This window comes from Enoplosus armatus (assembly GCF_043641665.1).
Source record: "Enoplosus armatus isolate fEnoArm2 chromosome 20 unlocalized genomic scaffold, fEnoArm2.hap1 SUPER_20_unloc_1, whole genome shotgun sequence".
Classification (NCBI taxonomy): Eukaryota; Metazoa; Chordata; class Actinopteri; order Centrarchiformes; family Enoplosidae; genus Enoplosus; species Enoplosus armatus.
This window is the reverse complement of record NW_027261194.1, coordinates 74555-102302: the sequence shown is the minus strand read 5'-3', so window position 1 is coordinate 102302 and position 27748 is coordinate 74555. Positions and strand designations below refer to the sequence as shown.

The 27748-nt window shown below is 40.4% G+C and overlaps 1 protein-coding gene and 1 non-coding gene across 2 annotated transcripts in view; both read left to right on the top strand.

Moving 5' to 3' along the window:
• Positions 1-10549: 10549 nt before the first annotated feature.
• Positions 10550-10621, top strand: trnah-gug (transfer RNA histidin (anticodon GUG)). Its single transcript has one exon. It is a non-coding gene; the product is annotated as a tRNA-His (tRNA).
• A 13087-nt stretch (positions 10622-23708) lies between these two features.
• LOC139307147 (caskin-2-like) overlaps positions 23709-27748 on the top strand; it is a 42074-nt gene continuing 38034 nt past the window's right edge. Inside the window, exon 1 of the mRNA XM_070931030.1 lies at positions 23709-23802. Within this exon, the coding sequence (XP_070787131.1) occupies positions 23709-23802 (94 nt within the window). The remainder of the gene's footprint in view (positions 23803-27748) is intronic.

Genomic DNA, 27748 nt, shown 5'->3' with positions numbered 1-27748 from the left:
CTGCTTTTGGAGTACAGCAAACTGGGAGAAATGTTGTACTGGCCCACCAATATTCTGCCTGTACTACATGCAGAGTTGTGGGGTCCTGCATTTGAGTCAGATAGACAATAACGTCCCGCCATGGTGGGATACTGCAATGTTTTAACTGTTACATCAAGAAAACTCACAGCAGAGCCAGACCCTGAAGGAGAGCCGCAGCTGCAACGGAGAATTTAACCCAAGTCAATGAGGTAAGCTTGTTAGTACTAATGTTAACGTTACCAGTTAACGGTAACTTCCTGTTGGTGGCTTGCTTGCTAGCTAGCTAGCTAACGAGTCAGCAGCGTTTGCATTTACTGTGAGCTGACCAGCTCCTCCAACTGAGACACACACTAGCTAGCTAACTCTGTAACACTGGTAATGTTCGTCTCTTGAAAAACATGAACGTTCAGGTGGCTAGCAAGTATTTAGCAAGCCAACAGGCGCTTTCTGTGCGTCAGTGTGTGTGTTTAGTGGCGGCTGCTGACTCAAAACTTTGGGGGGACAGGAGGAAAACCAACCCCATGTGAACTGGCAGCAAAGGCGTAGATAGATTCATAATTTATTACAGTGCCATATTAGAAAATAAATTATAACGTGCGAATTGCAAACTACGTCTAAACACATCACTGAACTGTAAATAACTTAATAAATACACAAAAATCTATATAGATAAATATACAGAAAATAGTATTTCACGCCCTATACCCTTGTAAATCTGGCCCTTGCCGGTGTTATGCCAAATTCTGTGACCCACGAGATTCTGTGTCTATATCACATACTTTGTGCCAGAAAGCCTTTTGGTGCCTGAACGTAACCAAGTAGGCTAGTTTAAGGCAAAAAAAGAGCTGGCGGCATAGTTTAACTTCCCGTTTGGGTCACATAATCTGATGGGTCACAGAATTTGGTGCAACACCTGAAACTGGTCCCCGACCATGTGTGATGATGAGTAAAATGTTCTTACTTTCTTTTTATCACAAGCCTAGACAGACCCAGGCCCAAGGCTCCAGAAGGTGCTGGATGAGGTTGGACCTGAAACACCTGAAACACCTGGCAGAGCGTCCAGCTCAACAGGAGCCAAACAGACAATTCAACCCACTGACGGGTTTCCGTCAGCACGCTTTGGGGATCTGGAGACGGGAATTCTGAAGGCAACCTCCACCCACTTTGATGTGTCTTAACTGGCCAGAGGAGACAGCTGAACTGGAGCATTTCCAATCCATCCTTGCAGCATGTGGGGACTTTACTTCTGCAGCAGCAGCTAAGAGAGAGCGGCTCGACCTAAAAGTCCTCGTTCAGCGTCACTACAGGCACCTTGAACCCCGAAGCTGTGGTAGTGGTTCTTAGTTTTGGTGCCTAACCCTAACCAAGTAGTTTAAGGCAACCTTTGTTTGTGGTGTGACCGATTTACCTCTAGTCTCTGATCTAATCATTTCAGATAATTTATCTTAAAGGTCACCTTGAATGATTTGAACTCACGATTATGTAGAAAAACAAGAACTTTCATTTTGGGACAGTTCTGGGAGGATGGTGAAAATAGTTAAGTCCCTGCCCCTTTACCTGTGAGGGGTCATACTTACATCTCCGGGCTGAGTGGAGAGTCGTCCCACCATGCCAACACCTCTGCCATTACTTCCTGGGCAGTGCTGGTGCTCCTCTCTGGCTGGACAGGGGTCACCTGTGAGCCAGAGGAGGGCGGCTGGGGGGCTCGGTGCAGGACCTCTTGGCTTGGAGTGTGTCCTTTTCTCTCCAAGGCCCATACTGAGAAACTTGTACACGCTTTTATCACCAGTAGGCTGGACTATTGTAATGCTCTCCTCTCTGGTCTACCAAAAAAAAGCCGTAGACCAGGACCAGAAGGAGAGCACACACACAGTTTTAAAACTGGCTGCTTTTGAAACTGATTTAAAGATTCTTTTATTGGTCTACAAATCACTTCTTGGTCTGCAAGCACGCCAAAGGTAGTTTGGACAAGAACAAGAAATGACCAGCAGGTGTCGCGCTGTGTGAACCTCCTGTGTGCACAGAGGTGGCCGGACTGTCTGCAGCACTGGCCTTTTTAAGGTCCCTGCCCTGAAGAGGACAGCAGCTCAGTTTAGTACGTTGTATGTGTTCAAGTTCAGTGTTCTGTGTTGAACTAGATCTCAGGTGGTGTCTCTCTGTGCCTCGAGGGGGCTGCCACGGCACTGGCTGCACATGTAACACTCCTGAAAGAACTCTTGTGCTGTACTAAATGATGTATATGTGTTTGGTCTTGTTGATGTCCCCTCACCACTTGTCAGGCTCCAGACGAGCGTGCATGATGCAGTGTGAGTGTTTACATGGGCTCACTCTTTGGTCTGTTTGGTCTGGCCTCAGTCATTTTCAACAGGTTTTCCATTTACAGGTCTTTATTTGAAAAACCTGTTTGATGCTCAGTGTTTTCGTGTTGATGTTCACTTTTGAATGAATTAAAATACTGTTTGAATATGGGTGTCAAACATACAGATACTCCATTTTATTTTACACACATACCTAGATATTATTTCTTTTCTGAATTTCAAAATCACAACAGGTCAGGTATGGATGGATAGCAGCTACATACACTATATTGCCAAAAGTATTCACTCACCCATCCAAATAATTGAAATCAGGTGTTCCAATCACTTCCATGGCCACAGGTGTATAAAATCATGCACCAAGGCATGCAGACTGTTTCTACAAACATTTGTGAAAGAATGGGTCGCTCTCAGTAGCTCAGTGAATTCCAGTGTGGTACTGTGATAGGATGCCACCTGTGCAACAAGTCCAGTCGTGAAATCTCCTCGCTCCTAAATATTCCACAGTCAACTGTCAGTGGTATTATAAGAAAGTGGAAGCGATTGGGAACGACAGCAACTCAGCCACGGAGTGGTAGGCCGCGTAAAATGACGGAAATGACGGAAATGGGGTCAGCGGATGCTGAGGCGCATAGTGCGCAGAGGTCACCAACATTCTGCAGAGTCAATCGCTACAGACCTCCAAACTTCATGTGGCCTTCAGATTAGCTCAAGAACAGTGCGTAGAGAGCTTCATGGAATGGGTTTCCATGGCCGAGCAGCTGCATCCAAGCCATACATCACCAAGTGCAATGCAAAGCGTCGGATGCAGTGGTGTAAAGCACGCCGCCACTGGACTCTAGAGCAGCGGAGACGCCTTCTCTGGAGTGACGAATCGCGCTTCACCATCTGGCGATCTGATGGACGAGTCTGGGTTTGGCGGTTGCCAGGAGAACGGTACTTGTCTGACTGCATTGTGCCAAGTGTAAAGTTTGGTGGAGGCGGGATTATGGTGTGGGGTTGTTTTTCAGGAGCTGGGCTTGGCCCCTTAGTTCCAGTGAAAGGAACTCTGAATGCTTCAGCATACCAAGAGATTTTGGACAACTCCATGCTCCCAACTTTGTGGGAACAGTTTGGGGATGGCCCCTTCCTGTTCCAACATGACTGTGCACCAGTGCACAAAGCAAGGTCCATAAAGACATGGACGAGAGAGTTTGGTGTGGATGAACTTGACTGGCCTGAACAGAGTCCTGACCTCAACCCGATAGATCACCTTTGGGATGAATTAGAGCGGAGACTGAGAGCCAGGCCTTCTCGTCCAACATCAGTGTGTGACCTCACTAATGCGCTTCTGGAAGAATGGTCAAAAATTCCCATAAACACTCCTAAACCTTGTGGAAAGCCTTCCCAGAAGAGTTGAAGCTGTTATAGCTGCAAAGGGTGGACCGACGTCATATTAAACCCTATGGATTAAGAATGGGATGTCACTTAAGTTCATATGCCAGTCAAGGCAGGTGAGCCAATACTTTTGGCAATATAGTGTACATAATTGTGTTAAACGAAAATATATGGGCTGTAAGGGTCCAATGCTTTATTTCTTACTCAGCAATGTGGCAAAGTACAAATGTAGTCAGTCTGCTTGAGTAGACATGACAACTATGAGGTTCTTTTTGACAAGACCGTATCAGATAAGATGAATCTGCAGAATTACATTGAGTGTACAGACCTTTAGGTGAGGAGGTTCACGCAGTGCGACACCTGCTGGTCATTTCTTGTAACTACCTTTGGCGTGCCTGCAGTCGGTTCTGTGCCGTTGTTGTTCCTGATTATTAAGAGCAGACTTTACTGTCCGCAGCACATCCCGAGGAAGACTTACTAAAGTGCTTTCATTTTCAGAACAGTCATGATGCGTTATGGTCACTCAGCTGCATAATAATGAATTATTATTCAATTATAATCAATTATTAAAGGCTAAAGGGCATCATAAATGAATATTATTACCATTACTTTATATCTCTATGTAGAACTTGTGACCTGTTTCTGTAACAAACGGTTAAAACATACCTTGGTCTAAATGGATCTGTTCCACTATTTTCCCTTTACCTCACTGTTGATTCATTTTATTGCTATAAATCTGCTTGTATTGATTTATCAATTATTGGCATCATTATTCATTTATTTAATTTGAGCTAAATCTACAGTATATGCATGCAAAAGTTTCTGGAAAAGATTTGAAACCTTTATTTAAATCTTTTAAGAAGAAATCAAATGTAAAAATGCGTTAATATTATGTAAAGAGTTGGCAATGCATAATGTATAATCCCTCTCTGTTGTCTTTACAAACACACACACGTCTGCATTTCACCTACAATTAAGACCAAATTACAAAATCTTTTCAAAGTACTTTTCTCAGAATTTCCCGTTCTTTTCTCGGACATTATAGGAAACCAAGAAGTGATTAAGTTGTCATCCATTTGTGTGTATTTACAGTACAGTATATCACTAGAAGTAAATATATATGCAACAACACAAAGATGCAGAAGGATTTGAAGTTTCTTCAATACATTTTATTATTTAAGGTGATTAAAAGGCAAAATAATGAAGACTTGTGAATTACATTATTTCTCTGTTTGATTCCATTTAAAGAGCAGCTTGTCAACACTTGCACCTGTTGCTCCAACAGCTTCAGCTACATTACTACTGTAACTAGGACTTCTACTGTGAATGGAGAGAGGTGCAGTGCTGGGAACTGTTGAACAGGAGACAGAAGAGGGGGCTTGGGGGAGAAATGAAGGCTTTGGGTGCAGATGTCTCCGGGCAGGTAGCTTCTGAGGCCCAGCTGACGGAGTTACAGAAACCTCAGTGATGAAGGATGTTGAATGCTGACAACTAACAAAGCAAACAAACAAAAACAAAGAAAGGGGACCATGCAGGAGCTGAGAGAGAGACAGAGGGACTGAGCAGGCCAGCTTTAAACAGGGCTCGTACAGCTTTGTAAAAGGAAAATTCAAGCACTTCTCAAGCACTTTCAAGGTTCGTAAACCAAAGATTTCCATATTTACACAAGACTCGGAGTGGTAAAACGCCCCCTTTCCATTTCTGCACCCATGTCAGCCCAGCAGCCCAGGTGAAGCTCCTCTCACGACGACCTCCACTCTGCTCGGCTTCTTCCTGAAAGGGGACGAGAAAAGAGAGAGCGAGCGAACCGAGCAGAGGAGGGAACACTCACGCTGCCTGTGTTGTTACGTGCTGTGTTTGGATGTTTTAATGAAGTGCTAGATGAGCCGAAGACAATGTTCCACGTCGGTGGACAATGAAGTTTAAAGTATTTGATTCTTTAACTTTACTGCTACAGCTGAAATGTCACCGATACTACTGACACAACTGCTGCTGATCTCACCGCTGCGACCGCTCGCATCACTACTCTTGATACTTTCTGCATTACTTTATAAAGATATTCTGTTAATTATATGTCATATAGTTCATATAGTACATTTGGCACACCTTATTTTTCATTGATCCAAATACTGGAGGTCCTGGTTCAAAACTATTCATCAGATAAGTTTCAATTATTGTGAGGATACAAATGCAACTGCAGCTTGTTTCATTTTGGCCTGTCATCAAGTTATTCACAGAGTTCACGTTAAGTAGTGTCAGCTGAGTGTCATTGTGACGATCAGCACCGGCCAAACATGAAGAGCTTCCTCAATGTTTTGTTCACTCCTCCTTGTTGAGAAGAAAGAGAAGAAGAACAGTTCACATTTGATGAAACACTGAAAAATGACAACATTCCAAAATGTTTTTCCACATTTTCCAGTCATTAAGTTAATATATGCAGCAACGGGGAAAAGCAGCTGGACTGGAGTTTAACCAGCAGAGCCTCCTAAAGTGCTTTCCCTCTGTTATGATCCATTATAACAAGGCCTCCAGCTTCTACTGCTGCCTTCATGGCTTCTATTGTTATTACCACTGCTACTAACACTGACATGTTACAGCTACTCCTGCTACTATTACTGCAAAGAAAGCTGCCACTTGTGTTACTACCATGCAAGCACATATATTAGATGGCTACATCGCTGATCAGCAGTGTGTGTGACTGAGGTGACTGAACCCACAAACTAGAGTGAGGGTCCACATCATTTTGGCCATGTAGAGGGCCTGTTTAAACCACTAAACCATCTAAACTGTCCGCTCTGCGCTGGTGAACTCGTCCTCATGACTCAGTAACAGAAAGGTCATGAGGAGGGTCTAACCCTCCCTGACCTTTTTGTGCAGAATATAATGGAATGATATGAAAAGACACTCATTTAACAAGCCATCTAACGCTGCCCTCTAGCTTCTGACAGAAAAAGAAGGATTTGAATGGAACATTTCTAAAAGACTTTTCCTTCTTTCACTGTATTATTTGACTTGAATGTATTTTTCCTGCTCAAAAGGACTCAGTCACGTTAAATGAGTTGGTACTATGATCAGGCAATATGAACATATACACGGAGAGACAGACTCCAGCATTAAAATAATTAAACTACTGTCAGTTCATTCATTTACAGGATTATCCAAAAGCCAGCATTCCCATCTGGATATTTTATATCATAATGGAAGATTACATTTACCAAGACAGGAGATCTCATTTATACTGGTAATTGTGCTTAGTGCAACTACTAGTCCAGCTATTAGTTGTTATTAATGTTAGTAATGTCACTAATACCACTGACACGTGCTGCAAATGCTCATATCATTGCTCTTTATTCTGCATTCATTTTGAACATCCTCTCTACTCAGTAACAGAAGTAAAAGGCTTCAAGAGGGTCTCACCCCCCCCAACCCTAACCCTTTGGAAATGTTCCATCCAAATATAAGCTTCCTGTTGTTCACAATAAATGTTAACAGGTGTGGACCTCAACGTTTATTTGATCCAGCTGTTCATATCTGATACTTATGAACCAGTATGAAATAGCTGGGAGCAAAGCAGCTCAATCAAAGTGTGTTCTACAAGTTTCAGCCACAAGAGATCAGGAGTGCACAGTTTTTTGAAGTGGTCATACAAGCTCCATAACAGGAACCCTGTGGAGTCTCTGATCACTGGTGGAACTATGGAGCAATGTTGTGATGACTGGCTTCCTGTTTGGTTTGTTTACATTGTCTGAACTACTGTCTATGAATGATTCCTTAAATGCACCTTTCTATCCTAATGAGCATTCCCACTGGTGACCAGTGACAATGACTGGGACTGACGATGCTTGGAGCTTCTTGTTCAGCCTCTTATTCTGTTCTATGGCTCAGTATCCAGATGACATTCACTACTAAAAACAGCTAGAAATGAAAGATTGGCTCAGACTTTGACAAGCTGAGTGCAGACTGTGACATGAATACATTGAGATCAGACCAACACTTTAGACCTGTGCACTGCTGACCTCTAGTGGCTGAAATGAGTCATTGCATCACATACAAATCCAATGTGGTGCAGAATGGGAACTTATTGATTAACTTAGGCAGTGTAGGAAAACCAGTTGGACTGAAATATTGCCAGTAGACCCTCCTGAAGTCCTTTTCTTCTGTTATAGTGTCAACATTGTATTTGTTTTATTTTTGAAAGAATGAAAAGAAGGAAAATAAAGATTTGGAGGCTCATGACTTCCCCTGTTTACATAATGGTGTTTTTTTTTTTGTTTCTGGAAGATGTTTTAAATCAATCTTTTTGTTGAAGGGTGTGGTGGAGTGGAGACGTCCCCAGCAGCTCCCATTACTGACCTGTTTAAACCACTAAAGCATCTGAACTGTGTGCTCTGCTGGTGAACTCCTTCTAATGACTCAGGCCCTGTTCAGACCTGGTATTAAACATGCGTCCTGGGTGATCCGATCGCAAGTGGACAGCTCTAATACCAGGTGTAAATGCAACAAGGACACATTGAGATCAGATCGCTCAGACCACATTCGGAAGTGGTCTGGGCCGCTTGTTTTGTGGTCTGACAAACAGTAAATTCATCAAATTCAAGTTAAAACAACAACGGAAGTGAGATCCGATCACAAGTGGTCACTGGAGACGCATGTTAATGCCAGGTGTGCACAGACGTACTTGGAGCTGTCCACTTGTGATCGGATCACCCAGGACGCAGGTCTAAACAGGGCCTCAGTGACAGAAGGAAAGAGCTTGAGGAGGGTCTCACCCTCCCTAACACGAACCCTTTGACAATGTTCCATCCAAATATATGTTTGCTGTTGTTATACAACATTTATACATATAATATACTGAGTTGGAACAAATCAATTAGACATTGATAATGACATTAATCCTAATTAAACAGGATTTGAAAGGAACATGGCCAAAAGACCCTCTTGAAGCCCTTTCCTTCATTTAAACTCTTTGTTGTATATTTTAAAGGATGAGCCTGCTGATATTATGTATTTGTCTTATTGTAAACAAATCTGATGAAAAGACCCAAACCAACAATGCATTAGTGCGTCTCTCAGTACTGTCTGACTTCTCTGCTCTGTATATGGCACTCAAACCCAAACCCATTGGTTCCTACTGAAGAATACATCTTTATAAATGAGTCACAAATATGTAGTTTTATTTTGAAAAACGGGCTCAGTGATCTCCTGAAACAGCTGTGCTCTGTAGTTTTGAACAAACATCACTCAAACAACAGTGAATGGAGCATTTGTGGGGATTATTTTCAGCTTCAGATTAATACGCATTTAGTGCACTTTAAGATTTTGACCCAAAAGAGAGTTGGAAGACTAACCATTACTTATGTACAGTGGATCCTTTCTTTTAGTAGATATTAGTAGATTTTAAATAGTCACAAACGTAAAAGAAGTAAAGGGCTTTAAGAGGGTCTCACCCTCCCTAACCCTAACCCTTTGGAAATGTTCCATCCAAATATAACAAGCAATAACAATCTAAAACTGGTCCATAAATTACAATTAGCTTTAACTGCACATCAGTTCACAGACTGAGATGTAAATAAATCTATTAGACATTATAAATAATGAGTATAGAAGAACATTTCTTCTCCTGTTCTTGAGTCATTATAATAACCTGAACACAGATTTAGAAAAGGATTTGAATGGAACATTTCCTTGAGACCCTCTTAAAGCCCTTTCCTTCTTATACAATTTACTTATTTAAATATCGACCTATCTTCATTTATCTAAATCCAAACATATATACTACACATATCAATACGTCATCTGCGCTCTAGTTTTAAAGCAGTTGTTAAAAGAAGAAAAGCCTTATAATTACTTTAGTAAGTACAATCACATCTGTTATCGCTTAACACTATATCCTAAACTAATCTTTACTTATCCAAAGGGCTGCAACTACCTAATCATTTTCATCATCAATAAATCTGCCAATTATTTCCTTGATTAATCGATTAATCATCGTTTGGTCTATAAAATGCCAGAAAACAGTGAAAAATGGTCTTCACATTTTTCAAAAAGTCCAAAACTCAAAGATATACAGATTTGAATGAATTAGTAATATGAATAGTTGCCAATTAATTTTCTGGTGATCAACTCATTGATTAATCGACTAAACTTTGCAGCTCTACTTATCTATGTCCTTAACTTATTGCTACTTAACTATAACCCTAACCCAAAAGAGAGTCAGAGGACTAACTATTTCTTATGTACAGTGGATCCTTGTGTGGATATTCTGTTCAATTTTAAATATGAATTATTTCTTTAAATCAACTTTGAATATCCACAAAGCAACAGAAGTAAAGGGCTTTAAGAGGGTCTCACCCTCACTAACCCTAACCCTTTGGAAATGTTCCAGACAAATACATGCTTCCTGCTGTTCAGACTGCATTGAAATGATATAATAAAGACATTCATTTAACAGGAAATCTAATACTGGTCGATCAAATCTTGCAGCTCAATTCAACTGCTCAGTTAATATACTAAGATGTTAATTAGTAAAATAGCCAAATAATGATAACAGATTAATATTTTCTTTCTCTTGTTCTTGACTCATTAAAACTAAACACAGAAGGAAAAAAGGATGTGAATGGAACATTTCCTCGAGACCCTCTTAAAGCCCTTTACTATTTATAATTTCACAATTTACTTATTCAAATAAAGTTTGAAAAAGAAACTGTTACTTATCTAAATCCTAACATACATCCTAAACTTATCAATACTTCAACAACAGACAATTTTATTTTGTTTGTTTTTAAAAAAAGAAATGACATAAGATTTGAAAGCCTTATCAAGCGTGACTATGGCCAGCCGTGATCGTATAGTGGTTAGTACTCTGCGTTGTGGCCGCAGCAACCCCGGTTCGAATCCGGGTCACGGCAGGTGGACCTCTGTCTATTTGTACAATTTCCCCCCAGGGATCAATAAAGTATTTCTGATTGTGATCAATACTTATCTATATCTTACACTTATCACATCTATTATCAGTTATCACTATTGTTTAAACTAATCATTACTTATCTAAAGGGCTGCAACTAACAAATCATTTTCATCTCAATAAATCTGCCAATTATTTCCTTGATTAATCGATTAATCGTTTGGTCCATAAAATGCCAGAAAACAGTGAAAAATGGCCGCCACATTTTTCAAAAGTGACACCTTCAAATGTCTCGTTTTGTCCATCTAACAGTCCGAAACTCAAACATACTCAGTTTACAGTGACAGGAAACAGAGAAGAGCTGCAAATCCTCTCATTCCAGAAGCTGGAACCAGGGAATGCTTTTTATTTTGAAAATTATTTGAACGATTGATAAAATATATAATAATAATATTTTTATATCACATTAATATAAAAATAGCTGCCAATTCGTTTTCTGGCGATTGACTCATTGATTAATTGACTAAACTTTGCAGCTCTACTTATCTATGTCCTTACAGTGGATGCTTTTGTGGATGTCTGGTCGAATTTTAAATATTAATCATTTAATAACCATTACTTATATACAGTGGATCCTCTCCTTTAAAAGATTTGTAGAATTTAAAATGTGTTTTTAATAACTTTCAAATAGTCACAAACGTAAAAGAAGTAAAGGGCTTTAAGAGGGTCTCACCCTCCCTAACCCTAACCCTTTGGAAATGTTCCATCCAAATATAACAAACAATAACAATCTAAAACTGGTCCGTAAATTACAATTAGCTTTAACTGCACATCAGTTCACAGACTGAGATGTAAATAAATCAATTAGACATTATAAACAATGAATATAGAAGAACATTTCTTCTCCTGTTCTTGAGTCATTATAATAACCTGAACACAGATTTAGAAAAGGATTTGAATGGAACATTTCCTTGAGACCCTCTTAAAGCCCTTTACTGCTTTTACAATTTCAAAATGTACTTATTTAAATAAAGGTTAAAAGAAAAACAAAAGTTACTTATCTAAATCCTAACACACATCCTAAACTTATCAATACTTCAACGACACAAATCTTTTTTGTTTGTTTTTAAAAAAGAAATGAGAAAAGATTTGAAAGCCTTATCACTACTTATCTATATCCTAAACTTATCACTTATCTACAGCCTAAACCAGGGGTGTCGAACTCATTTTCACCGAGGGCCACATCAGCGTAATGACTGTCCTCAAAGGGCCAGATGTAACTTATAAATGTAACTAAATGTAATGTAAAATAAATGTAACTACTCCTTAATGTTAAATAACTCTGAATTTATTACTTATTCAAGACACAAACATTGCAGTTGCATAGAAAAAATAGGTTTGTTTGTTGCTCTGTTATAACATAAATCCTTTTAATTTGTCAGCTTATGAAACCCACATAACTCCATCAATCATGGATCAAACTATCCAAGTGAATGAAGAAAAATAACATAATAAATACCCATTACCCACCACCCATTGGCGGTGAGCCGTCACTTCGCGGGTATCATAGTCGACAGGCATTGTGGGAAATGTAGTTTTTGGTCAAAGCACTCTTTTGACCTATTTATTTTTAGACACTCAGACCTTTTAAGCTCTCGCGGGCCACATAAAATGACGTGGCGGGCCACATTTGGCCCCCGGGCCTTGAGTTTGACACATATGGCCTAAACTAATCATTACTCATCTGAAAAGGGCTGCAACTAATTATTTTCATCATTAAAAAATCTGCCAATTATTTCCTTGATTAATCGATTAATCATCGTTTGGTCTATCAAATGCCAGAAAACAGTGAAAAATTATCTTCACATTTTTCCAGAGTCCAAACTGACGTCTTCAAATGTTTAGTTTTTTCCATCTAACAGTCAAAAACTCAAAGATAATCAGATTTGAATGAATCAGTAATATGAATAGTTACCAATCAATTTTCTGGTGATCGACTCATTGATTAATCGACTAAACTTTGCAGCTCTACTTATCTATGTCCTTAACTTATCACTTCTTAGCTATAACCCTAACCCTAAAGAGAGTAAGAGGACTGACCATTATATATGTACAGTGGATCCATTTGTGGATTTTTTGTTCAATTTTAAATATTATTTCTTTAAATCAACTTTGAATATCCACAAAGCAACAGAAGTAAAGGGCTTTAAGAGGGTCTCACCCTCACTAACCCTAACCCTTTGGAAATGTTCCACTACACTAATTTAACAAGAAATCTAAAACTGGTCAATAAAATCAGATATAATGCAGGTAAATTCAACTGCTCATCAGTTAATATACTGAGATGTGAATTAATAAAATAGCCAAATAATTATAACAGATTAATATTTTTATTCTCTTCTTATTTACTCATTAAAACCTAAACACAGAAGGAAAAAAGGATTTGAATGGAACATTTCCTCGAAGACCCTCTTAAAGCCTTTTACTGAATTCAGAATTTCACAATTTACTTATTTAAATAAAGTTTAAAAAAAAAAGTTACTTATCTTAATCCTAACATGCATCCTAACCTTTCAGCAACACACACATTTTTTAAAATAGGAAAGGAGAAAAGATTTGAAAGCCTCATCACTACTTATCTATATCTTAAACTTATCACTTATCTGTTATTACTTATCACTATTGTTTAAACTAATCATTACTTATCTAAAGGGCTGCAACTGACAAATCGTTTTCATCTCAATAAATCTGCCAATTATTTCCTTGATTAATCAATTAATCGTTTGGTCCATAAAATGCCAGAAAACAGTGAAAAATGGCCCACATTTTTCAAAAGTGACGCCTTCAAATGTCTCGTTTTGTCCATCTAACAGTCCGAAACTCAAACATACTCAGTTTACAGTGATAGGAAACAGAGAAGAGCTGCAAATCCTCTCATTCCAGAAGCTGGAACCAGGGAATCTTTTTTATTTTGAAAATTATTTGAACGATTGATCAAATATATAATAATAATATTTTTATGTTACATAAATATAAAAATAGTTGCCAATTCGTTTTCTGGCGATTGACTCATTGATTAATCGACTAAACTTTGCAGCTCTACTTATCTATGTCCTTACAGTGGATGCTTTTGTGGATGTCTGGTCGAATTTTAAATATTAATCATTTAATAACCATTACTTATATACAGTGGATCCTCTCCTTTAAAAGATTTGTAGAATTTAAAATATGTTTTTAATAACTTTCAAATAGTCACAAACGTAAAAGAAGTAAAGGGCTTTAAGAGGGTCTCACCCTCCCTAACCCTAACCCTTTGGAAATGTTCCATCCAAATATAACAAACAATAACAATCTAAAACTGGTCCGTAAATTACAATTAGCTTTAACTGCACATCAGTTCACAGACTGAGATGTAAATAAATCAATTAGACATTATAAACAATGAATATAGAAGAACATTTCTTCTCCTGTTCTTGAGTCATTATAATAACCTGAACACAGATTTAGAAAAGGATTTGAATGGAACATTTCCTTGAGACCCTCTTAAAGCCCTTTACTGCTTTTACAATTTCAAAATGTACTTATTTAAATAAAGGTTAAAAGAAAAACAAAAGTTACTTATCTAAATCCTAACACACATCCTAAACTTATCAATACTTCAACGACACAATTTTTTTTTGTTTGTTTTTAAAAAAGAAATGAGAAAAGATTTGAAAGCCTTATCACTACTTATCTATATCCTAAACTTATCACTTATCTACAGCCTAAACTAATCATTACTCATCTGAAAAGGGCTGCAACTTATTATTTTCATCATCAATAAATCTGCCAATTATTTCCTTGATTAATCGATGAATCGTTTGGTCTATCAAATGCCAGAAAATAGTGAAAAATGATCTTCACATTTTTCCAGAGTCCAAACTGACGTCTTCAAATGTTTTGTTTTTTCCATCTAACAGTCAAAAACTCAAAGATAATCAGATTTGAATGAATCAGTAATATGAATAGTTACCAATCAATTTTCTGGTGATCGACTCATTGATTAATCGACTAAACTTTGCAGCTCTACTTATCTATGTCCTTACCTTATCGCTATTTAGTTATAACCCTAACCCAAAAGAGAGTCAGAGGACTGACCATTATATATGTACAGTGGATCCTTTTGTGGATTTTTTGTTCAATTTTAAATATTAATTATTTCTTTAATCAACTTTGAATATCCACAAAGCAACAGAAGTGAAGGACTTTAAGAGGGTCTCACCCTCACTAACCCTAACCCTTTGGAAATGTTCCAGACAAATATATGCTTCCTGCTGTGACTGCAATGTCATGATATATTAAGACACACATTTAACAACAAATCTAATACTGGTCGATCAAATCTAGCAGCTCAATTCAACTGCTCGTCAGTTAATATACTGAGATATGAATGAATAAAATAGCCAAATAATGAAAACAGATTCAAATTTTCTTTCTCTTGTTCTGACTCATTAAAACTAAACACAGAAGGAAAAAAGGATTTGAATGGAACATTTCCTTGAGACCCTCTTAAAGCCCTTTGCTTCTTTTATAATCTTACAATAAACTTATTTAAATAAAATAAATCAAAGAAAAAAATAACTAACATACACTCTAAACTTATCAATACACTATCAACTACGCACATTTTTTGTTTGTTTTTAAAAGAAGAAAAGAGAAAAGAATTTAAAGTCTTATCAACACTTATCTATATCCTTAACTTAATACTACTTAACTATAACCTTAACTTATCGCTTAATATAATAATCTTATCACTAAAGGTTTTTTTTGGTTTTTTTTGTTTGTTTTTTTGACAGTAGGAAAAAAAAAAGAAAGAACTATTTACAATAAGTGTGAGAGGCGGTGGAATTGCCACTAATTATACTCTACCTGCTCAGCCCGGCCCCTTTACCTGTGAGGGGTCATACTTACATCTCCGGGCTGAGTGGAGAGTCGTCCCACCACGCCAAAACCTCGGCCATTACCTCCTGGGCAGTGGCGGGTGGGACCCAACGGGGCATGCGGACGGAGGGCCTGGGTCCGCTGAACACGACCTGGACGTCGAAGTACCCGTCACGCAGTCGGCTGCGTCTGGCCTCCTGCTGCCTCTGCCTCCACCGCCGCCTCCGTTCCCGAGTCTGTTAGAGAGATGGACGGAGGAGAAATCGGAACAAACGGGTCAGAAGAATGAGGCAAGACATTTGGGTTGAGGGTGACCGTGGAGGCCGACAGAAACTCCACGACCACTCACAAGTCTGGTATCAGTGTTTGGGGTGGACTACTCACCCGCTGCTGGGCAAGGGACTGCAGTCCTGCCCGCTGTGACCCAGAAGAGGACGGCTGGGGGCTCCTCTCTGGCTGCACAGGGGTCACCTGGGTTGAGGGAGATCATGGAGGTCAGCACACCATTCACAAATCACTTACATTTTCTTTTACTGTTAAATGCTGTGCTCTCAAAACGCCTACTAAGATAGGGATAGAGGAGTGTTTGGGGTGGACTACGCACCTGCTGCTGGGCAAGGGCCTGCAGTCCTCCACCCGGTGGACCAGAGGTGGACAGGTGGGGGCTGGAGCTCCTCTCTGGCTGCACAGGGGTCACCTGTGAGCCAGAGGAGGAAGGCTGGGGGCTGGAGCTCCTCTCGGAGCAGGACTTTTTTCCTGCAGGCTCCTCGAGGGCTCCAGGGCTGCTCTCCCGCTCCCGCTTGTCCTTTTCCTGTTAGAGATATGGAGAGCGGGGAATAAAACAATAAGGAATTAAGTCAACTTTGTTCAGTTAAATCTCTTTCAGACTGATGCAGCAGAGGTGGACAAATCTATGTTTGGTGTCAAACTGAACTCATCAACAATATAGAACAGAGCAGTAACTAATATCATGGCGTTGGAATTTGTATGTTACTTTAGTGGTGTACCACACTCCCTCACTTTGTCTAGTCTGATTCCTCAGATAGTGATTTCCTACATTTCATTTTAAACCCTTTCTTCAAAACTAAAAGTTATTTTTTCCGTATCGTTTTTTGGATTACTTTAAATTAAGACAATATCTGCTGTCACATTAAAATGAACAATTCATTCTACAAACGATGATTTTGACCACACAGATTAAAAAGGTATTTCCCTTAACATTGACCCCTTTTAACTTTTAAAACTCTGAAACAAAGCAGATCTCCATACAAATGATCTCTACATTATCTGGAGCATTTGTTGCAGAAATCCAGATAGAATATCATTTACCTGGAAATGATGTATTCAGATCTTTGATTAGTCGAGATTATGTACATAAATGCTCTCAGGACTTTGAGGCATTTAAAGGCTCTACTCTGCCTTTGGTCCTCACCACTACAAAGCACATATTCTATAAATATATGATAACATACTGTCTATTAACAGTCTCAACTCCTTACTTTTTTTTTGCTTCAAATGGTGTTTACAAAAGTCAGTTCCCTTGTTAAGTTAATTCATTTCAATAATTATTTCCGTCTTGTCAACTTTCAGTTATTTAAGGTCGAGTGAAAGTGAAATAACTATAGCTAACTAGTTATTTAGTTGGCAAATAGTTCATTTCTGTACTAAATTCTGAACTCCGATTTTCTAGCTTCAAAAGATACATACAGCATCTAATAAAATGACTCGTAAATACTTTTAAAGGATTTGAAAGATTTTACTCTTTTCTTTATGCGTAATTTTAATTATTTACACTGAAATCTGACAATTATTTTCATTAAATTTGAACTTTCGACTCATCAGCTAATGTTAGCTAAGAAGCTAGCAAACAAGCTAACGTTAATGTTAGCGCGTTAGCTAACATTAGCTTGTTAGCTAACAAGCTAACGTTAATGTTAGCTAACAAGCTACTTTTAAATTTTAAAATTATTTTAAAGGATTCATATTCTTACCTTTTCCATATGAAAGGTGTAAAATAACCACAGTGAGTTGCTGCCTGGTTCTTAAAGAGTTTTTCTGCTTCTGTTTTTGTTTGTGTTTCCAAATCACTTTTCAAGTCTTTGCCTGATGCGTCTCTCTCCAAGTTCAACAGTGAAATGGTGACGACGATGAGCTCCGCTGCTTTATATAGCCTGTGGATTCCATAGCAACCGTAGAATCTTAACGTAATTTCGTCATGTAACGTCGGTATTTACAGTATTCTTTTACTTATTTATTTAATTTTTTTCAATATTATTTATTATATAACAGGTTTTGCAATAATTTCCTTCACTCATTTTTAAATATTGAAACATACTGGATCGATTTATTCTCCATAATTTCGCTAAATTAGATTAATCTTAATATAATGGTATTTTTTGTTCTTACTTTTATTTATTGTCCTTAAACTAATAGATGACCGCCACCGAGAGCCCGGTTCTGTTCAAGGTTTCTGCCTGTTAAAAGGAAGTTTTTCCCCTCACGGTGGGAACTGTTGGGTCTCTGTAAATAATATTATAAAGAGTGCGGTCTAGACCTGCTCTATATGGCTTTTGTTGTGATCTGGCGCTATATAAATAAAAAAAATTTAGAAAAAAGTAGTAGTAGTAGTAGTAGTAGTAGTAAAGTAGAAGTGTTCATTATGCAACTGTTGTATAGTGCTGTCAATTATAATAATCAGTTTGATATAACAGCTCACAAAATATTGCTTTCCTAATGTTGAGTACAGCAAACGGAAATGGTGTCCTTGCCCACCAATATTCTTCCTGTACTGCATGCAGAGTTGTGGAGTCATGTGACTTGAGCTTGAATCAGACTTAATTCATTTAATTTAACGACTTTACACTGGACTTGACCTGGAAAGGTGTGTTTGACAGTGTATACAAGCAGACAGACAACAGATGATGCGTCCAATGATCGCAAAGTTCACTGTGAAAACTCTGCTGATCATTTGGCTTCCAATTGTTGTGGAGTTTATTTGAAAGCAATGAATTAAAACCCACATTTTAAAAGTCTTCATTATTTCTGTTACTCTGTTTGAATATTTAAATGATATCAAATTTGGTGAAGATACATAATTACTTGTTTACGACTCAAAACAAAAAGTTCAGGGGACTTGGGATTTTGGGACTTGACTCAGGACTTTGTAAGACAAGTCCTCATACTTGTGACTTGCAAAACAAGAGACCTTTTTCACCTCAACAGCTTCTAAACAAGACTTTTCAGTTTTTCAGGAAATGTTTACAGTTGTTCTTGGGGGTCAGTCATTCGCGTACAAGGTGTAGAACAAGGGGCTGAGGACACAGCCTTGTGGGGCCCCGGTGTTGGTGGTGGTGGTGGTTGGAGACGTTGCTATGCCGACCCTGAGAGTCTGTCACTGAGGAAGTTGTGTGTCCAGTGGATGAGAAGTGGGGTAATATTGAGGTGCTGGTGGGGACATAAATTTGGGATTTTGCATTTCCTGGAATTCGAAACAATATATTCTGTCTATATTTGTCTAGCTCTGGTCTTTCACATGGGATAAATTGTTTTTTACCAATTACATCAGAGGGATGAGCTCAATGAAATAACATACGGCACACAGGTCTCTCTCACTCTCTGAGACCTGGACTGACAACCACTAAGTGATACACCTTAACTTAAAAAGAGAAAAGGCCACTCTGTTCATGTACTGGTACCTCTGTCCACTCCGCTTGTCTTTACCTGCCTGGCCAGGGCTTTGCCTCTCTCCTTTCCTGTCTCTCTCTAGTGTCTGTGTTAACAACAAAGATAAGTGAAAATGAATCTAACTCCTGATTTGAACTGTCGACACCAGTTTTTAACCAGCAGATGTCGCCACCACATATCTACAGTGTGCCCGGAGTCTTCCTCAACATCTCCAGGGGTCCTTGAAGGGGCTCCAGGGGGTCCCATGCAGGGAAACAAGCAACAGTTTCATTTTCCTCGTAAAGTTGGCTAGAAGTGGTCAAAATTAGAAATAATGCATGAGACAATTACAAGTTTTATTCTCACTACTACCACCCAGAGAGGTAAATTCAATTCAGCAACAACAGCATTAACACTTGAGTCCCTGCAGGTACATTAAACCAAATGGAGTTCCCAATGTGCGATTACTGGAGGGTTTGTAACGATGACAACTTTTGGCTCGTTTGAGGCAGCTTCCATACCCTGTTTGCATACCCTGATTGAATATATTAATTGATTGATTGATTACTTTTCTTTTCTTTTCTTTTTTTCTGTGGGATCCCGGTTATCCAGGAATATATTTGACAGCCACGAAACTCTGTGAATTCAGTCTAAGTCAAGGAAAAAAAACCAGACGCAATTATGGCAGAAGTTATGCAATTTTGCCTTCAAAATAAAAACATAATTACGCGGCGGGCCGAGTTACAGAAAGGTTTCTGCACAGTAGTTTCAGACATTGACGGTAAAATTTCCTCTATATGCAACATTTGTCAACACTCAGAGGCAAAGTACCTTCCAAATTAGTCAAAAGACAGACAATTTGACAAGCAGCGTTTCAATATTCGTGGCGCCTTAACCAATAAGAGCTTTACTTTGAAAGTTACAATCGGAAGTTGTATACATATATGCTTTTCTCTTGACTCTGGCTCCCGCGTCTCGTGCCGCACAGCGCTCTTCCCTCAGTACCGACAGCGAATGCGTCTGTTACCACCTGCAGTTCACCGTCTACCACAGGTGAGAACACTCCTCTCTTTGTAAACTTATTTATTCTGAATAAAGCTCAACTGAAACTATCTCAATTTATACAAATAATGCCGCGTCGGAGATTGAAAAAGACGTGTGTTTTTGGACTTTACGTGACTGGGAGTCGAGCACCTTGACAGTTGAGACCGACAAGTTTAGCGAAGGAGGAGCAATGTAACGTTACGGAGGATTTAAGTTACACGATGAGTAACAGCGGACAAATCTTGATGAATGTTTCCGAAAAGACAGCCTGGCTGGCCGGATTTAAAAATGGTTGGAGATGCCGGCTGAATGTCGCTGGTGATCCGATACTTGACTACTTTACCGGTGGAAACTGTCCCAGCGCTGTCAAAAATCTAACATCCATGTTATTTTGCTTACTGTCAAACAGTAGAGCATGTACGATAACTTTAAACGAACCGTTAGTGTTTTCTAGAAAATTCGGCATATACGCAATCCACCATACAGAACCTTATTTCAATAAAATCCCAATTTTTAGAAACGGTGTAATCGCTCTCGTTACCACCGTTGGGTGTATTTTGGTGGAAGGTGCACAGGTGAACTTGAGGTGTTACTGAGATGTTGATACAGATTTGTGGATTTGATGTTCGCCGAATTGACAAGCAACAGTAGTGATGTCTTAAATGTCTTAAAACCTGTTATAATTCATATATACGTTTGCTGACAAGCAAGGTGGGATTAAATTGCCAGAGTTGAGAATAGGGTTTGGTCTGAAATTGTCTGCATAGGATTGAATAGAGTGTTACAAGGAAATATGTGCTCAAGAACATATCATTGAGCTTTTTAACCAATTATGACGATTTAAAATTTCAGAACAATGGCAATAAATTGAGATTCCCTCATTTGCTTCCGTCATAAAATAATTTTCACTACATTACTGTAAATATTTTGAGGTAGAACACGAGACCGAAGGATTTATCATGGGCTTCCTTTCATGTGTGACACCTGTCACTCAGAATTCCACGAGAAAGTCACCCATAGCCACCAAAGCCCATTTAACTACTGCTCTACCCATTGACATTTAGACTAACAAGCCGTTTTTGGACTCCTTGTTTACATTCTGGCTCATGTCAGTGAAGGGCCATGCAGTGTGTGTACTGCCTGGCAAGGCGCCTGCCTAGTTTTAGATTGTGTGTCAGTGCAAAGACATGCGTTGGCATCTGCTGCTGGGCTACACCGCTCCACGATCACGCAATAGTCCGGTGGAATAACTGAACTGTCCGTCCAACAGCCCTAAATAGGCTGGAAGACAAGACAGCCTACTAATGTTTTTGACTTGCAAAGTGTATCCTTGGTCACAACATAGGCCGTGAATTCAAACTCAACTGAAGGCAAAAGCCTGTTGGGATGTCAGGGAGAATAAATATGCTTCTGAGGTCTGCTAAACAAATGTCTAGGACTATCTCAAAACATCTGGCTGCTGCTTCATTTCTCCATTGCTTACATAGTAACTACTCACCGACACAGGGGAGATAGTGCTCTGCTTGCACCATCTCCCCCAAAATTGCCTCCTAGCTTAGTCCTAACTGTGGTTTTGTTTTGCACACAGAATAATCTTGAATTATTCTAACTGGAGGCTGTGTAGCTCCCTGGTGCAGCCTGTTTGCTGTTGCCTCAGTAGTAGTAGTAGTAGTAGGGGGACTGTTTCTACACCTATTTTGTGTCCCTCTTTTACTGCTGTTTCTTCACTCGCTGTTCCACGTGATTGAGATTTCAGGCAAATTGGTTTTCTGAAGCAGCGGTCACCTCTGCCTCGCTTTCCTTCTTGGAGAGGAAAACACAGAACTCTTTCCAAAGACGTAAGCTGGCAGAACACCAGACACGGCTTTGACTGAAACGGCGCTTCCTTAAAGTTTGGGGGAATGTTATCGATGGACGGAGAACTTATTCCTGCACGGGAAAGAGTAACAGATTAGCTGCACGCTCCTGAGGGACCGGGCTTCCTGAATCTGTGAAAACAAACAGAAGTTGGGTCAAGTTGAAGTCACAAGCCTGATCCTGACAGCATGCGTCCATCAAAAACTGCCTTGTTTGCTGCGATTAAGACATAACACTTTACCTTGTCACTCATGCTGTTGAATGAAAAAACCCCAGAGAGATTTGAATGTGTCATCATAGGCTATTGGAAACTGTGATGGACGCTTCCACTCATTTACAATTCCCTGACATTTTATACACCAAATGGTTCTTAGATTAATCAGAAAGAAACAATTGAGATTAGTTAAAAAATTTTTTTTTAAATTAATTTATTAAAGAATTGCACTGTACCAAGCAGGACATTTTAAAGTTGACGAATAAACTTTCAGATGGACAACTGTTTCTAACACATATACATACCTGCACATCTTTGACATGCATGTGCAGCAATTGTTATTCATCGGTCGACGCATAGCAACACGATACATCTGCAATAAGCTAATATCAGCCAGGCTAATTTATCGGTCAGGCCTTTTTTTACATGACATTCTGACATGTCACAGGAGGGAAAGCACAGGTGTAAGTAATAAAAAAACGAATGAGGGCTGAATTCCATGTGGCGGCTTCAGCGTCAGGTTCCTGGTATTGTGCCTGCTGGCTCACTGTCACACTTTCGTATCTTACTGGGACACTTGAATGGAACACAGCCATCATGGACATTATCGGAAACACCCGTGCTTGACCTACTATGACAAGTCAAAGTGTCTGCTCTGAAAAAGGTCAATGCCTTGCCTTATCAAAATAGTCTATAATTTGGAAATTATGATTTTTAAATCAAGACTGCGCGATGAATGAACACGTACACACACAGATTGCTCAACACACAGTTGAGCAATCGAGGCTCTGTACTACAGATGCATTTCTGCAGTATTGCAGAAGTATTGAGGTCTGATACCCAGCCCTACCCATAGGTTCGTATGGCGGAGAAGTCACAGTCATGAGTCATTGTTATGGTAGTGCTACAAAGAGGCTACTCTTTCCATTGAATGTAATTTTGAAATGATGGTACACGTAGTGATTTCTCTCTGTCCCTGTCTCTCTAGCATTCCCTCTGCACTGTAATGGCAGGCTGGGCTGCTGCTGCCTCCAGGTTGACGGCGATAGAGTATGAACACACTCTCAGCCCCGCAGGCAACTAAAACCGCACTCGTCCTAACTGTGACTCCAGATCCAGGATCGCCGTCAAACAGCCGAGCACCCGTCAGCGGATGGACAATGGACCCAAACTCCAACAGCGAGGGCAAAAAAAGCCTCCTGGACCAGTTTACCTGAGGCTCCTTCACTCTAGATACTGCCAAGCCTTCTATTCAGCAGCTCCCTGTTAACTGACAAATGTTTGCTGAAGCCGTCCGCCTGAAGGAGCATTAAAAAGACAAAAACAAACAAAAAAAAAACAAAAAACGCGACGACTGTGAGCAGTTTGTGAGTCTGTGGTTAGGCCTGTAATCATGGGAAAAGAACAGGATCTGCTGGTGGCTGTGAAGAGTGGAGATCTTCTGCTGGCGCACAAACTTCTCTCCAAAGTCAAGTGCAACAAAACAAGTGAGTGTGGAGCTAGTGGAGGCATGGGGGATACACGGGTTTGTGTTATTACTAAGTGATTTTGTGTTTGCTCTGGGCCTGGGAGTGTAATTGTTTCCACTGTGAAGTAGAACTTAGATAGCAGAGCCGTAGCTACCACCGTGGGCGATGTTGTTGTTACTTCTAAACCAAGTGCAGTTTCTTTGTGATAAACTACAGGATCATGTTCAGCTGTCGACCACAAACCCCCCCCACACACACACACACTTCAATTTGAAACTAAGTGGATTCAAACTGCAGCACCACTCGAGCTAATCTCCTAAATGCAGACCCCTGCAGCTCGTGCTTCTTGCTGTGTGGGTTGCAGGGGGCTTTCTTCTTCGTATTCTTCTTCTTCTTCTTCTTCTTCATTCAGAGTTCCTTATCTGCACAGATTCCAAGTCAGGCGACAAGCGAGCTCGCCTGTACAGTAGCATTGTTGTAAATGACAGGGTTCTCCCTTATCCAAGCCCGGAGGGAAAGTTAAGGCCAAGCAGGCTGTGAAGTTGAAGCCTCTCTTTGTGGCGTTATCTGTTCTGGGCTTTCATCAGCGTGGCTGGCTGCTCAGTGACAAGCTCTGGGAACAAAGCTGTGGCTGTCAGGGAAAAAAAAAGCCTGTTACACACTTTTACCCACTACACAGACAGCGACAGCAGCTCGTCAGAGAATATTAAAAGTGATATTGCCTGTTTTTGTACTGTGCTTTGTACTTCTGTATGATGACCGCTTAACTGGCTGGGAAAATGCGGCTGGGGAAAGTGAATGAGTGGTCAGCTCTCTGCTCTTTTATAGGCTACCATCAAGGTGCCCTTGAGCAAGGCACTCAGCAGCTCAGTGGCCAAATACAAATGCCCAGGGTTGCGTGCTGGGCAGCTCCCGGATGAGAATTATGGAAGACAAAAGAAATGACGTCAATAGATAATTGTATGTATGTAACAGGTGGGTGGTGCCAACCTCATTATAAGCAGGATTGGTCAGCTGTTTTCTTGCTCAGTTGACTTTCCTGAGCTCAGTAAAAGTTATACGTTCACCAGGCAAGCACAGCAGCTGACCACTATATAATGATAAGAGCAGAGCTCTATACTTTATGCCTTTATGGCTCATGCTTTTAGCACCTGCATGCCAACAGCACGAGACAGCGATATTGCTCAAATGTGTGCTAGAAAGTTTTCGAATCGTTGCCCAAGTGGACAGAAAAATGGCATTTTGCCCGTGCATTTCTCTCGTAATCTCCCTCCGTCACACTCACTCCCACGCCCTGCTTTCAACAGCGCTGGTCCTCGAGGACCCCTTGCAGGACCTCGTCAGTGTTGTAGTCATTTGTCACTTCCGTCAGAGCCTGCGGTGTCTGACTGCAGCAGCACAGCAGATGCTTCAGCTGGCAGCGAGCGCTCTGCAGACTGACCTCCACTGTCTCCCATTTACAGAGCGGCCCTGTCAATAAGGGTTGATTGATTGGTTAGTAGTGACCTGCTTTGACAGGTTTTTTAAAAATCCCAAAAATAGGGTCGTGCAATGTACTATAAACTTTGACCCTTGAGGTGTTTCATTAAGTTAAAGTCACAATGAAATTAAAACAGTTTTTACGCTGTTTGCTAATGCAAAAAGGGCCGTTATTGCTTTTTTGTTTGTGTTGCAGGCGCATTATTTGTACTTCTTAGAAAGCAGCGTATTCACGGCATACCAAGGTGTGCGTGAAAATTGCACACAAATAAAATGCCATGACGTTGAGACGGATATGGGGAAAATCACAGTCACCATTGGACTAAATGGTAACAACAAGAGTACGAGTCTATAGCCGCACTAGCAACTCTGTGAGGCTGCACTTAGCCCAGTGCGAGTGTCAGCATGACAACATGTTCAAAGATCAAAGTTCAAGATATCACATTTGAAAATAACACATGTGATCGTCTTGTTTCCCGAAGACTTTCATGCTTTCCAGTGGGATAAACCTATTTAATTTGAATGCTCCCAGCGCCCTTCCTGGTATGCCACCCACAGGACAACACTTAACATTTTGTCCCGCTACTCTAAGAATAGCAAAATATTTAGTGTGTTGTTCGTTCCAACGCATTTGTATTGTAAGGTACAATGACCATTACAGACCCCCTTGTGAGCTCAAGTGACATTCTGCTAACAAACACAACTTATCCATAAGTGCAAAGCTTCAGGAGGGGTCAGGTGCTTTTTAAGCTGTTGTGGTGGTGGTGGTGGTGGTGTCAGGCTGACATGCTGGACATTCCCAAGCCTCCGGGTTAAGCCTTGGGCCGGAGCTGGGTGCATATGGAGGAGGGAGGCACCTGTGCACTCTGAACGTTGGGGGTCAGGGAGTGACCAAGCATGTGGTGGACAGACACGAACACAAAGTATTGACAGAGGGGGGTGTCTGGTCAGCTGGTCTGGCTTGATGCACGGGACTTGGCAGAAAGGGATTGGCTGTTTGTGTGCTCGTGTTGTGGGGTTGTTTGGGAGTGTGACAGTTACGCAGTACGAAACTACTGGAGGATGCTTCCTGTTCCTTCCTTTTGTTTATTAGTCCAATATTTCGGATGGCTGATTAAAAGATTCATCACAGTGTGGTGTGGGAGAGGTCTCTAAAGGCTTAAATACCATGTTCTTTTATTTTTATATTCACTATTAAACCGAGTAGTAATTTTGTAAGGGAACTCTTTGCATCTTAGAGTTGCTCCTACCATCGAATATCAACCTTCCTACCACAATATTGTTGTTGTCTTTCAGGTGTTTTCAATCCCCCCTTTTCACTCCAACATCCTTTCAAACACCACAGTGTAGCAAATTAGCAGTAGCAAATTGCAAAGATCTAGTGCTGAAACTAGTGCTTAGTCGATGAGGGAAAATGAATCAACAGCTACTGTAAAAATCGGTTCATTTAAGTCATTGATCAAGCAAAATACCAAAATTACCAAATGGATGCGCAAAGGGGCCATTTAGTTCACGACTTTTCCTAGCACTAGTTGGTCAAAAATGGCTCAATGTATTTGTTTAAATCAGGGGTTTTCAAAGTCTGACACTGTCTCCATCCCCCCTTGTAAACAGGAAGTGCAGTGTTGCATTTTGGCAAATTGTCACCATGAAAATTATGCCGAATTAGCCATTAGCAGTTGCTGTTTGCAGTTTACCTATGGATGTCATGACAACTATCACTGGATTACTTTGATACTAAAGGAAACCTAAAAAAACGATGATTCTCAGGCAAGTTCTGGAGTCACACGGAGCATCTTTCTTTCTATGATATCTAAGCAGATGAATGGATGTTTCTGACGTTTTGTTTTTTTATAATGGGTGCAGATTGCTGCAATCAGGCGCGAAGGGTATTAAAGTACCTTAATTGCCTCCGTGAGCCGTGTGTCCCGGCCACTGCTGCAACAGCAAGCCAAACTGCAATAAGTCAGCACAAAATGTCAGCCTTTGCTAAAGAATGACATAATAAAACTGGCGTCAGCCTGTAAATACCATTGTTTGTGTTATCACTTGTGATGCTGGACGAAGGGACCTGAGGGTAGAGCTGGCTGGGGGGTGGCAGAGGAGACGTGTCCCCAGGGGATTAGCAGTTGCACTGAGGCTGGCTGACGGACAGGGAGCTGAGATGGGAGGTTTCTTCTCCGATCAGCCATCTGCTGACATCAGGTTGGGTGCTCAGGCAATTTAAGTGGACTTACCACAGCCTCCCTCTTTTTTTGCTTAGCTGTTGCAAGCTGACAAATCAGACGGGCTCATTGTAGACAGAGATATAGCGGTTACACAGAAGGCTGTGGCCTCTGCCCAGCTACTCACATTGTGTTGCAGTTAGAGGGACAGCTCGGTAAAGTCATCTTGCCCAAAGTGTACCCCTCTCACACACTCTTGACTAGAAGTGGACTGACGTGGGTGTTGCTCGCCCCTCCCTGAATTGGGACCATTAGAGGCT